Source organism: Rhinopithecus bieti, unplaced genomic scaffold (genome assembly GCF_001698545.2).
Source record: "Rhinopithecus bieti isolate Rb0 unplaced genomic scaffold, ASM169854v2 scaffold_7580, whole genome shotgun sequence".
NCBI classification, from domain to species: Eukaryota; Metazoa; Chordata; class Mammalia; order Primates; family Cercopithecidae; genus Rhinopithecus; species Rhinopithecus bieti.
The window spans coordinates 2,208,704-2,221,587 of record NW_016805470.1 but is presented as its reverse complement, the minus strand read 5'-3'; the positions used below and the strand labels follow the sequence as shown (position 1 = coordinate 2,221,587).

Below are 12,884 nucleotides of genomic sequence, written 5' to 3'. Positions count from 1 at the left end.
CGGCGGCGGCGGCGCCGGGCCCCGGGGCGGGGGGCGCGCCGGGATGGGCCCCAAGCGGCGACAGCTGACGTTCCGGGAGAAGTCACGGATCATCCAGGAGGTGGAGGAGAATCCGGACCTGCGCAAGGGCGAGATCGCGCGGCGCTTCAACATCCCGCCGTCCACGCTGAGCACGATCCTGAAGAACAAGCGCGCCATCCTGGCGTCGGAGCGCAAGTACGGGGTGGCCTCCACCTGCCGCAAGACCAACAAGCTGTCTCCCTACGACAAGCTCGAGGGTTTGCTCATTGCCTGGTTTCAGCAGATCCGCGCCGCCGGCCTGCCGGTCAAGGGCATCATCCTCAAGGAGAAGGCGCTGCGCATAGCCGAGGAGCTGGGCATGGACGACTTCACCGCCTCCAACGGCTGGCTGGACCGCTTCCGCCGACGCCACGGCGTGGTGTCCTGCAGCGGTGTGGCCCGCGCCCGCGCGCGAAATGCTGCCCCCCGCACCCCGGCGGCGCCTGCCAGCCCGGCCGCGGTGCCCTCGGAGGGCAGTGGCGGGAGCACTACTGGTTGGCGCGCTCGCGAGGAGCAGCCGCCGTCGGTGGCCGAGGGCTACGCCTCGCAGGACGTGTTCAGCGCCACCGAGACCAGTCTATGGTACGACTTTCTGCCCGACCAGGCCGCGGGGCTGTGCGGAGGCGACGGACGGCCGCGTCAAGCCACCCAGCGCCTGAGCGTCCTGCTGTGCGCCAATGCCGACGGCAGCGAGAAGCTGCCCCCGCTGGTGGCCGGCAAGTCGGCCAAGCCCCGGGCAGGCCAAGCCGGCCTGCCCTGCGACTACACCGCCAACTCCAAGGGTGGTGTCACTACCCAGGCCCTGGCCAAGTACTTGAAGGCCCTGGACACCCGAATGGCTGCAGAGTCTCGCCGGGTCCTACTGCTGGCCGGCCGCTTGGCTGCTCAGTCCTTGGACACCTCAGGCCTGCGGCATGTGCAGCTGGCCTTCTTCCCGCCGGGCACCGTGCATCCGCTGGAGAGGGGAGTGGTCCAGCAGGTGAAAGGCCACTACCGCCAGGCCATGCTGCTCAAGGCCATGGCCGCGCTAGAGGGCCAGGATCGCTCAGGCCTGCAGCTGGGTCTCACGGAGGCCCTGCACTTTGTGGCTGCCGCCTGGCAGGCAGTGGAGCCTTCGGACATAGCCGCCTGCTTTCGTGAGGCTGGCTTTGGGGGTGGCCCTAATGCCACCATCACCACTTCCCTCAAGAGTGAGGGGGAGGAAGAGGAAGAGGAGGAGGAGGAAGAAGAAGAGGAGGAGGAGGGTGAAGGAGAGGAAGAGGAGGAGGAAGGAGAGGAGGAGGAGGAGGAGGAAGCAGGGGAAGGAGAGGAATTGGGGGAGGAAGAGGAGGTGGAGGAGGAGGGTGATGTTGATGACAGTGATGAAGAAGAGGAGGAAGATGAGGAGAGCTCCTCTGAGGGCTTGGAGGCTGAGGACTGGGCCCAGGGAGTAGTGGAGGCCGGTGGCAGCTTCGGAGGTTATGGTACCCAGGAGGAGGCCCAGTGCCCTACTCTGCATTTCCTGGAAGGTGGGGAGGACTCTGATTCGGACAGTGAGGAAGAGGAGGACGATGAGGAAGAGGATGATGAAGATGAAGATGACGATGATGATGAGGAGGATGGTGATGAGGTGCCTGTACCCAGCTTTGGGGAGGCCATGGCTTACTTCGCCATGGTCAAGAGGTACCTGACCTCCTTCCCCATTGACGACCGCGTGCAGAGCCACATCCTCCACTTGGAACATGATCTGGTTCATGTGACCAGGAAGAACCATGCCAGGCAGGCGGGAGTTCGGGGTCTTGGACATCAAAGCTGAGTCACTGGACCTAGCTGTGCCGCTGTGCCCCCAACCTAGATTGGCAGCACCACCCCAGGGTAGAGGACTCTGGGCACCCGCTGTGCATGGAGCCAGAGTGTGGAGCCCCAGATCCTTTAGTAATGCTTCCCCTGGCCCTGCAACAGGCCCGGTCACCTTGGCCCGGCCGGGGGCTGAGTTCAGCCTCACTGCCTGCTTATTGCCTCTTTCTCAGAATCCTCTTTCCTCCCCATTTGGCCCTGGACTCAGGGGACCAGGTGGGGCGGGTGGGGAGCTGTCCGGTGCTACCACACCGTGCCCTCAGTGGACTAACCACAGCAGCAGCCAGGGGTGGGCCCTGGAGGTTCCCGGCTGGAGAGTGCCTCTCCCCTCTGCCACCAGGTCTTTGGTGGGGGGGGACCCCAAAGCCATTCTGGGAAGGGGCCCAAAGGGAAGTCCCCCCCAGGCCCCCCGCAAGGGCGGCAGCCCCTCCCCCCCCCCCCCCCCCGGGCCACCTCGAGAAGCACAGTTTAACTCACCACGGGCTCCTGAGCCTGCTTCTGCCTGCTTTCCATCTCCCCAGTCCCTTTCTCTGGCCCTGTCCATGTGACTTTGGCCCTTGGTTTTCTCTCCAGATTGGAGGTTTCCAAGAGGCCCCCCACCATGGGAGTGACAATGGGCGCTTCCCTTTTGTGGGCAGCTGCAGGCCCCATGCCTCTCCTCCCTCTCTGGCAGGGTCCCATCCTGGGCAGAGGGGCCTGGGGCTGGGCCCAGAGTCCAGCCATCCAGCTGCTCCTTTCCCAGTTTGATTTCAATAAATCTGTCCACTCCCCTTTTGTGGGGGTGAACATTTTAACAGCCAAGGGTGCATCCTTCATGGTCTGGGCTTGCGTCTGTCTTGGGGGACATATTTGTCCTGGCTCCCTTTGGTCCTTGCTTTGGTGGGACATGGAGGCAAGTGTTGAGAGGGTGGCCCTGACCCAAAGAGGGGCAGGAGGAGACCTCAAGCTTGGGATCACTTGGCTGGGGCAGGAGGGAGAGAGCCGTCAGTCTCTGGGGGCAAATCAATATGCACATGGGGACTAGGCCTACCGAGGCTGGTTTGAAGGCCTTTGCAGGAGTGGAGTCAGGACAGAAAGGAGTGTTGGGGCAGCTTCTGGGGTCCAGATTGGAGTTTGGAGGGGCATATAGGGCACCTTTGGTGCCTTAAGAGAGCGCTTTAGGCCTTTCAGTGAGTGATTGGCATCTCCAAGCCTGGTGGCCACCTCTGGGCACAGTGGCAGGAGGAAGGTGAAATTGCTAGGAACAGATTGCACCCCCGAGAGGCAGAGGATGAGTTGGTAACTCCCTGTGCAGTGCCTTCTGGGGGCCCCCAGTACAAAGGTGAGGTCAGGTCCCTTTGCTGATCCTACTCTTTTTCCTTTCAGAGCCAGCCCCTCCCTACCCCTCCCTCACTGAGGCCCCAGCGGTTCCAACCAGGGGAGGGCCTGGGCTTGAGCAAGGCTGGCAGCCCTGGGCCCCAAACCGGTTTTCCCACCTCACCTGAGGCTGGCACATCACTTCTGTGTTTCCTTCCCAGCCCTGGCCGGCCCTCACTACCAAGTTTCTCCTCTCCAACACTGGGAATGTTAATGGGGGAGTATCCAGTTCATCTCTTGTCCCTGGCATGCCCTGGTTATCGCCCCTTGTGGAAAATCAACACCACTATATATTACTTTAAAACTAGAAATGGGTGTGACTTCCACTCTTGGCCTGCACTTCTGGCATTCAGGAATCCCCTCCAGGCCTTGAGGACTTTGAAGTGACAACAAAAAGTAGTTGGGATCCCCCTTGCCACCACCTTCCTGCCCCAAATCCGAACCCTGGAATTGGAGACCAGAAAGCTACAAGTAAGCCCCACCTGCTCTGGAGTGAGCAGGAGGGAGCATTGCCTGCTTGCCCAGGTGCTCCTGTTTAACCCAGCTCCCTCACCGCAGGTTCCAACAAGGCGAATTACTTCCATTTGTCTCCTGCGAAAAAGAACACTTCTTGCTGGAACTGAGACTGTCTCATTAATGATAGTACCAGCTGATACGAATAGGGGCCCTGTTCTGTGCTGAATGCTTTAGATGCTCACAAAGTCCCTATAAGGTAGGTAAAGCCAAGAGAAACCAGGCAGAGGTCTGGTCAGGTGCCCAAGGCCACACGGTTAGTCAAGCTGTTTTCCCATCCTGACTCTAGAAGTACCTCTTCACTAAGGAGGGACCCATATTCCTAACCCTCCTAAGGGTAGTGCTGTTTTGGAATGGAACTGGGTACTGCAATGAATGTCTTTTTTTTTTTTTTTTTTTTTTTTTTTTGAGATGGAGTCCTGCTCTGTCACCTAGGCTGGAGTGCAATAGCACGATCTCAGCTCACTGCAACCTTTGACTCCCGGGTTCAGGCGATTCTCTTGCCTCAGCCTCCTCAGTGGCTGAGATTACAGGCACCCGCCACCACACCTGGCTAACTTTTTTGTATTTTTAGTAGAGACAGGGTTTTGCCATGTTGGCAAGGCTGGTCTCGAACTACTGAGCTCAGGTGATCTGCTCACCTCGGCCTCCCAAAGTGTTGGGATTACAGGCGTGAGCCACGGTGCCCTGCCTAAAATGAATTTCTAATCCATGGAAGAATAGCTCATTGACGGGAGATGAGGGGTTTGGGACAAATAAGTGAGAACCATCATCATTTCACAAAGGAGGAAATAGAGTTAAGAAGTTAAGTGACCTGCCCAAGGTACTGGCCTTGAACTCTGGTGTTCTCCCTGGGAGTCTGGGTTACCTATTAAATACCCCACTAGAACACTGCTGGGAAGGGCGAGTGGCAATGACCCCATGAGCATAGAGTTTTGGAGAGGGATGAAGCAGGAAGCAGTTGTATCACGCAATCCAGTTGGGTGGCAGATTATCAACAATGCACCCCCAAATAAAGCTGACAAACACTGGAGTGCTCCCTTCATTTGGGACTAAAGGGCTAAAGGGCCAAGAAGTGGAATCCCCACCGTAGGTGTGCAGATGCAGGAATTCTGAGGGCCTGGTTGGCTTTGGCTGGTCCCAAAGTGGGTGAGTGACTGGTCAGCAGGTGGCGTGGGCACAGAAGTGATGCTTTCTTGAGAAGAAGAAAAGGACAGCTAACCGCGTTTTCAAAGCTCGGGCCTGAGAGGAGGTAGCGGGGAGGGGATAAAACTACAACTCCCAGAAGTCTTTGCTCCCAGGCGAGTCGGGGATGGTTTCCATGGTTTCAGAAAACAATATGGCCGCTCCCAGCTGGGACGTGAGTCTCTGGATTAGGCAGGCAGAGGCAGTTGTGGGCTTCTGCAGTGGCAAGAAAGGAAGCGCCTGAAGGGTCGTGAGGCTGGGGCTGGACCCGGCACCGCTGGGGCGGCCAGGCCTTGAGGACGCCAATGGCGAGCAGCGTGGACGAGGAGGCGCTGCACCAGCTGTACCTGTGGATAGACAACATCCCTCTGTCCCGGCCCAAGCGAAACCTCTCCCGGGACTTTAGTGATGGAGGTGTGTGCCACTGTGTGTCTGCATGTTCTGTCCTGTATGTTCGTGTGTAATGGGTCTCTGTGCAAACTCTTTGTGTTTGTGTGCGTGTAGGGGTGGGGAGGAATCTGTCTCCTGGGACTTCAAATTGTAGACGTGTGTGCTTGTTTTCTATTTGCATCTGTGTGTGAACGATGTGTGCCCATATATGTATGTCTACATGTTCTATCCTGCGTGCATGTGGGGGGGTGTGCCTCTAACTCCCTCCAGGGACATTAGTGATTAAGATATGTGTCTGCATATTTATTTGTGCATTTCTGTATGTGCTCACTCATTGCTATGTGTTCTGTGTTTGTCTTGTGGGAGTCTGAGCATGTGTGTATTCATATGTGTGTTGACGTGTTTAGTCCTGTATTTGTGGGAGTCTTGTGTGCATGTGTTTCTTTGTGCTTGTGAAGGTGTTTGTGTTTCTAGGAATGTCTCCTGGGGTCTCAATGACACAAATACTTACCTGTCATCTTCTCATGTCAAGTACTTCTGTGCATCTCTGTATATTTGGGAAGGCTGTGTGCATATGTGGCTTTTTGTGCTTCTGTTTATGTATGTTTTACATGTGTGCCTAGCATATGTTTGTTCTATGTGTCTACACATTCTGCCCTATGTATCTATGTGTAGAGAGATCTTATCACATGTGTCTCTGCTTATGTGAGTCTTTTACTTTCCTGGAACTTTGGTGTTGGAGTGTGTGTGTGTGTATCATGCATCCATGTGAATTCCCTGGGCTCCTGAAATTCTCTCTTGGAGACTCATTCTCTCTCTCTCTCTCTCTCTTTTTTTTTTTTTCTTGTTGCCCAGGCTGGAGTGCAGTGGCATGATCTCAGCTCACTGCAACCTCCACCTCCTGAGTTCAAGCGATTCTTCTGCCTCAGCCACCCAAGTAGCTGAGATTACATGCACCACCACACCCAGCTAATTATTGTATTTTTAGTAGAGATGGGGTTTCACCATGCTGGCCAGGCTGTTCTTGAACTCCTGGCTTCAGGTGATCCGCCTGCCTCAGCCTCCCAAAATGTTGGGATTACAGGTGTGAGCCACTGCGCTGGCTGACTCATTCTCTACTAGAGGACCAGGGACTCAGTATTCCCATTCCTAAATTCATGGGGAAGGGATGCAGCTCCTCTGAGGTATGCTGGAGACTTAGTCTCCTCTACCTATGACTAATCTTAATGTTTTTGTCTCCCTCCTTATCCTTCCCCTTTTTGTATCTCCACCCCTCCGTTGGGTTCCACCGCTCTGCCATGCCTGATTCTCCCACCCATCTTCTCTCCCCTCCTCCTTCCTTACCCATGCCCCCACCTTCCATATCTGCTGCCCTCTCCCTCAGTCCTAGTTGCAGAGGTCATCAAGTTTTACTTCCCCAAGATGGTGGAGATGCACAATTATGTTCCCGCCAATTCTCTCCAGCAGAAACTCAGCAACTGGGGTCATCTGAACAGGTAGCAGAATACCTGGGTACAGGAGTGGGAATCTCTAGCCCTCACCTTGGGTTCCCAGGAAGGACTACCCAAGCCCCATCAACTCCTATGGTCTTGGTTGCCCAGGCTGAAACTGTTTTGGTGGCAGGGTGGGGAGGGTCAACGCAGACAGAATTCGTCCGATTACAAAATGAAAAGACTATTCTATTCGGAAGGAGGCAAGGAACCTCGGGACACCCACACAAGGAAGCTCAGATGCGATGCCCTTCCACTCCCCCAGGGCTGTGCACTCAGAACTGCAACCACCATGCCCCCTTCCCTCCCCCCCATCCCCTCGCTTCATTTCCCCAGGACCCAATCTGCTATCCCTGTGTCTACCCCTCAGGAAGGTGCTGAAGAGGCTGAACTTTTCAGTACCGGATGACGTGATGCGCAAGATCGCAGAGTGCGCCCCAGGTGTGGTAGAGCTGGTGCTTATACCGCTCAGGCAGCGCCTGGAGGAGAGGCAGAGGCGCAGGAAGCAGGGCACTGGCTCCTTACAGGTGCCACCCCGCTCAAGTTTCTCCCACTGCTCTGGGGGCTGGGCGGGGGGCACTCCCCAGACCACAGAAAGGCCAGCCTGGGTGATAAGTGTGGGGGAGGGGTGCTTGGCTAATAGAGTCTGGCCTGGGGCCCCGTGGAAGGGACATAGGGTTCCTTGGGGCTGACTGAGCCTGGGCTCACAGCGGACCTCGGGGTTCTCTCAGGAGCTGGCTCCCCAGGATGGCAGTGGCTACATGGATGTGGGTAAGGTGGCCTTTTCCATTTCTTCCTCCCCAGTGGAGCTTTCCTTCTGTCCTTCTTCCTGTCGCTTGTGAGAGTGGAAGTGGGGAGGGGGAAGCAGGAGAATGAGACTCCAGCACAGTCATTCCTCCACTTGCCTTGTCTCAGGTTTATCCCAGAAGGCCCGAGGTGAAGGTGCCCTGGACCCCCAAGGAGGGGGTCAGCTCAGGTAAAGAAGCTGGGAGTTCCTGACTTCATCAGGCTGGTGATCTCTGCACACAGCTGGGGTTGGGGGGCAGGGTAGACCGAGCCTGAGGCACGAAAGGGGCTAGAGGGGAAGAAGGGAAGGCCTGGTCGAGGGCACTGGAAGGGTGAGTGTAGGGCCCGAGGTCCAGGCCTCCGCTAAGCTGCTTCCCACCCCAGCGGGGTACGGCCGCCGGCGCCTCGGCCTCCAGCGTATAACCAGGCGTTGCAGGGCGACCCAAGCTTCGTCCTCCAGATCGCTGAAAAGGAGCAGGAGCTGTTGGCCTCGCAGGAGATCGTGCAGGTGAGGGGTCTAGGAAGGCTGCGGGTGGGGGGTCATGGCTAGCAGAGGCCAGGCAGGAGGGAGCAGGCCGCCGGACTTGACCCCTGTGCGGCGCGGCTTAGGTCCTGCAGATGAAGGTAAGGCGCCTGGAGCACCTGCTCCAGCTCAAGAACGTGCGGATCGAAGACCTCTCCCGGCGGCTCCAGCAGGCGGAGCGGAAGCAGCGGTGAGCCGCTGCCCGGGCCGCGCGGGGACGCCCCGGTACCCGCCAGAGCCCCGACTCCGCGCCCGACCCACCCACCGATGGACAGACCATTGGGAGGGCGGAGCCCGCTGCTTTCAGGAGCCTCTTGGGGGCCCGAGTGCCCTCCTTCCTTGGGATGGGTGAGCGTGGGAGGAGGTGGGACAGGAACTCTGGGAGCGGAGGCCCGGGACTGAGCCGCCGCCTCCCACTCCATCCGGGTCAGGAGAATGGACCGCTTTCCAGAGCCCAGAAGCCACGTGCAGAGACCTAGCCTGCCCCCCAAAGCAGTGTCCAACACCTCGGGCCCGGCCTTACAGCCCCCCGCGCTGGGCCTTGGGGGGCGGTCCCCTGGCTCTGTCCACACCCCCAGAATCAGGTACCCGCGCAGCTCCGAGGACGGCTGCGTCTCCACCCGGGCTAGTTCCCCATGCCCTCAGCCATGGGGGAATCTGCCCTGGGCCGCTGAGGGGCTCCCCTGCCCCTCCTGGGAGCTTACCTGGGACCCACCTCGGCGACGGAGACTGCAGCAGCTGGAGAGGAAAGGGTGAGGAGTGGGATCGCCAGGAGGAGGGAGTGCCTGTAGCAGTCGCCCCTCCCTCCTCGCACATGGGGTACTGAGGGGGAAGGTTTGAAGGATAAGGCTCAGGGCTGCCCCATTAAAGTTAGTGTTCTGTTCTATTTCCTGTGTCTGCCTTCTCTTTCTGCATTGATCTCTGAGGGGAGCGAATTTCTGCTTCCCTTGTCCTCCATCTCCCCACCTCCACCTTGAGTGAAAGAGCTTTCTGGACCCAGAGTGGGTCTCATCTTGTGGGTGGCTGGGTCCTGTGTGGCCACAGCTTGGTAGGTTGATGATATCACCAGGGGTCAGGTTATGGGCAGGGTGACAGCCTTTTTTTTTTTTTTTGCGACAGAATCTCGCTCTGTCGCCCAGGCTGGAGTGCAGTGGCTAGATCTTGACTCACTGCGAGCTCTGCCTCCCGGGTTCACGCCATTCTCCTGCCTCAGCCTCCTGAGTAGCTGGGACTACAGGTGCCCGCCACCGTGCCTGGCTAATTTTTTTTTTGTATTTTTAGTAGAGACAGGGTTTCACTGTGTTAGCCAGGATAGCCTCGATATCCTGACCTCGTGATCCACCCGCCTTGACCTCCCAAAGTGTTGGGATTACAGGTGTGAGCCACTGCACCCCACCACAGCCTAACTTCTAACCCTGGCCTTAGATTGACCCCCAAACCCACCCTCATGGTGTTCTCCAACCTTGTCCAAACCCAACCTCAAACCCAGGTTTCAGATTCTTCCCTAATGTGGCCACGCACTCACGGTCAACCCTATGTATGACCCCTAACCCGGCCCTCTGTAGGACTGTCCTCCCTACTCCTGTACAACTCCAACCCTGCCCACAGATGATCCCAACTTCAATGGATTGAGGCCAAGCTTTACTCCCAACCCTGGCCCATGCACTACAGCCATGGCGTGACCCTAACTTTAATGGTTTTCTGACTACCAGTAATGTGGAACATTTGTAAATCCTAAGATCCATCCGGGCATAGTGGCTCAGGCCTGTAATCCCAGCACTTTGGGAGGCCAAGGCGGGTGGGTCACTTGAGGTCAGGAGTTCAAGACCAGCCTGGCCAACAAGGTGAAAACCCATCTCTATTAAAAATACAAAAAATTAGCCAGGTGTGGTGACAGGCACCTGTAATCCCAGCTACTTGGGAAGTTGAGGCAGGCGAATTGCTTGAAGCTGGGAGGCAGAGGTTTCAGTGAGCCAAGATCGCACCACTGCACTCCAGCCTGGGCAACCATAATGAGACTGTGTCTCAAAACAAAACAAACATCCTGAGATCCAACAATTCTGTTCCTAGGCATATACTCAGCACATATCCAAGGGAAACCTAGCCTCTTGTATTCTGTGTTGTGGGAGACAGAATGTAACATGTAACAGCAATGTTCATAGCAACACTCTTTTTGTTTGTTTGTTTTTTCTTTTTTTTGAGATGGCGTCTCGCTCTGTCGTCCAGGCTGAAGTGCAGTTGCACGATCTTGGCTCACTGCAACCTCCACCTCCTGAGTTCAAGCGATTCTTTTGCCTCAGCCTCCCAAGTAGCTGGGATTATAGGCACATGCCACCACATCTGGCTAATTTTTAATATTTTTGGTAGAGACAGGTTTCACCATGTTGGCCAGGCTGGCCTCAAATTCCTGACCTCAAGTCATCCACCTGCCTTGGCCTCCCAAAGTGCTGGGATTACAGGCATGAGCCACCATGTCTAGCCTATAGGAGCACTCTTTGTAATAGCAAAAGAATTGAAAAGAACCTGTATAAGTTATCCCTTACTATGTAGCAAATTACCACCAATTTAACAGCTTAGAACAACACATACTTATTATTATATTTCACATTTTTCTGTGGGTCAAGAGTCCAGGCAAGGCTTGGCTGGGTCCTCCACTTCAGTGTTTCTTTCCTACAAGGCTGGAAGCAAAGGGCCAACCAGAACTGCAGTCTCATCTGAAGGCACAACTGGGGAAGGATCTAGGCTTTCAGGCTTACTTGGTTGCTGACTGAATTCACTTCCTAGTGGGCTGTCAGACTAGAGGCTTCAGTGTTTTACTGGTTGTTGGCTGATGGCCACTGTCATTTCCTTGACACATGGCCATCTCCAGTATGGTAGCTTACTTCATCAAAGCCAGGAAAGGAGAGAGTTGATAATCTGCTACCAACAAGGGAGTTACAGGCCTGGTGCTGAGGCAGAGGTGCACTTCTCAGAGACAGATTTAGCTATATCTGGATATCAGGAGCAGAGGCCTCAAAGAGGAAGAACCTTCAGGACCTGGCCCAGCCTCTGCCATGCAGGAGGCCAACAGGTGAGGTCATGACACCAGCCATCAAACCTGTATTCTGGGCCCACAGTGCTACTGCTAAAGCAGAACTATTAGCCTGCCCTGTCTCCTGGTCCTTGGGCCACTCCATTAGCCATTCCTACTAACTTTACATATAGCAGCCTACAGGTGAGGTTACATGGATAAAAGTTTCAGAAAATAGAACTCTGGGGGCATATTGCAGACTATGGAGAGATCATGGTGCTAGAGCAAGGGTCAGTGTGTGTGAAGGGCTAATGGTTAGTTTGGGGCAAGTGGAGGGTCAGGTGGAGCCAGTGTTAACCTAAGGCCAGGTGGAGTGCATGGATGGGGCTCAGAACAAGGTCAGGAGTAGTCAGCAATTTTTATTTCATTTATTATTGAATATTTTAAATATTACTGAATGGGACTAAATATAATCCTTTGTTCATGACACTCTCCCCCCCTTTGTCCATAATCAACTCACTTATGAACACCTATAAACCCACCTCCTGCCCCAAGAATGGAATTATTACAAATAACTTACACCTGCCATGTGCTGCTTGCATCTCTCCCCCTTGCTTCCACTCAGATATAACCACCATCCTAGATTTCATCCTTCCATTGCTTTTTTCCTCCTTGTGGTAGACAGCTCCTAACGTGACTCCCAGTAATCCCTGACTCCTGGTCGTCACCCCCATGTGTACCCCTTTCCTTGAATGTAGACTGGACTTAGTGACTTGCTTCTGATAAGTAGAATACAGCAAATGTGATCGGATGTCAACTTTTGTGATTACATTAGATAAGATTATAACTCCCTTATTTTTAATTTTTTTTAATTTTTCTTTCTTTTTTTACTTTTCTTTCTTTCTTTCTTTCTTTCTTTTTTTTTGAGACAGAATATTGCTTTGTCACTCAGGCTGGAGTGCAGTGGTGCGATCTCAGCTCACTGCACCCTCCAGCTCCCTGGTTCAAGTGATTCTCCTGTCTCAGCCTCTCCAGTAGCTGGGATTACAGGCACATGCCACCACGTCTGGCTAATTTTTGTATTTTTAGTAGAGATGGGGTTCCACCATATTGGTCAAGCTGGTCTCAAACTGCTGACCTCAGGTGATCCACCAGCCTTGGCCTCCCAAAGTGCTGGGATTACAGCCGTGAGCCACTGGTGGCGCCCAGCCATAACTCCCTTCTTTTTTAGAGACAGGGTTATACTCTGTTGCCCAGGCTGGAGTGCAGTGGCACAATCTTGGCTAACTGCAACCCCGGCCTCCCGGGTTCAACCAATCTTCCCACCTCAGCCTCCTGAATAGGTGGGAGGACAGGTGCATACCACCACGTCCAGGTAATTTTTTTTTTTTTTTTTAATGAGACAGAGTCTCGCTCTGTCATCCAGGCTGGAGTGCAGTGGCATGATCTCGGCTCACTGCAACATCCGCCTCCCAGGTTCAAGCGATTCTCCTGCCTCAGCCTCCTGAGTAGCTGGAATTACAGGCACCTGCCACTATGCCCAACTAATTTTTGTATTTTCAGTAGAGATGGTGTTTCACCATGTTGATCTAGCTGGTCTCGAACTCCTAACCTCAGGTGATACACCCACCTCGGCCTCCCAAAGTGCTGGGATTACAGGTGTAAGCCACTGCACCTGGCCTTTTTTTTTTTTTTTTTTTTTTTTTTTTTTCTTTTTTTTTTTGGTAGAGACAGG

At 54.9% G+C, this 12,884-nt stretch overlaps 2 protein-coding genes across 3 annotated transcripts; both read left to right on the top strand.

Annotated features, from left to right (window-relative positions):
• Positions 1–6: 6 nt before the first annotated feature.
• On the top strand, positions 7–2,697 carry CENPB (centromere protein B). Its single transcript, XM_017872643.1, has one exon. The coding sequence runs from the start codon at positions 44–46 to the stop codon at positions 1,853–1,855; it is 1,812 nt and encodes a 603-aa protein (XP_017728132.1). The 5' UTR covers positions 7–43; the 3' UTR covers positions 1,856–2,697.
• A 2,352-nt stretch (positions 2,698–5,049) lies between these two features.
• On the top strand, positions 5,050–9,025 carry SPEF1 (sperm flagellar and cilia associated 1). 2 transcript variants are annotated; one of them, XM_017872641.1, is made up of 8 exons: positions 5,050–5,364; positions 6,725–6,836; positions 7,201–7,357; positions 7,562–7,601; positions 7,746–7,806; positions 8,001–8,124; positions 8,226–8,329; positions 8,571–9,025. In XM_017872641.1, exons 1-8 carry the CDS (start codon positions 5,256–5,258, stop codon positions 8,893–8,895), a joined length of 1,032 nt encoding a protein of 343 aa, XP_017728130.1. In that variant the 5' UTR covers positions 5,050–5,255; the 3' UTR covers positions 8,896–9,025. The 2 variants fall into 2 exon arrangements, with proteins under 2 accessions (XP_017728130.1, XP_017728131.1); XM_017872642.1 differs by having other exon boundaries at positions 5,058–5,364; positions 8,226–9,025.
• Positions 9,026–12,884: the final 3,859 nt, after the last annotated feature.

Coding starts and splice junctions, on each gene's coding strand:
- CENPB (XM_017872643.1), top strand. CDS start 44: ATGGGCCCCAAGCGGCGACAGCTGACGTTCCGGGAGAAGTCACGGATC.
- SPEF1 (XM_017872641.1), top strand. CDS start 5,256: ATGGCGAGCAGCGTGGACGAGGAGGCGCTGCACCAGCTGTACCTGTGG. Junction 5,365..6,724: donor CCGGGACTTTAGTGATGGAG/GTGTGTGCCACT, acceptor CCTCTCCCTCAG/TCCTAGTTGCAGAGGTCATC. Junction 7,602..7,745: donor CAGTGGCTACATGGATGTGG/GTAAGGTGGCCT, acceptor GCCTTGTCTCAG/GTTTATCCCAGAAGGCCCGA.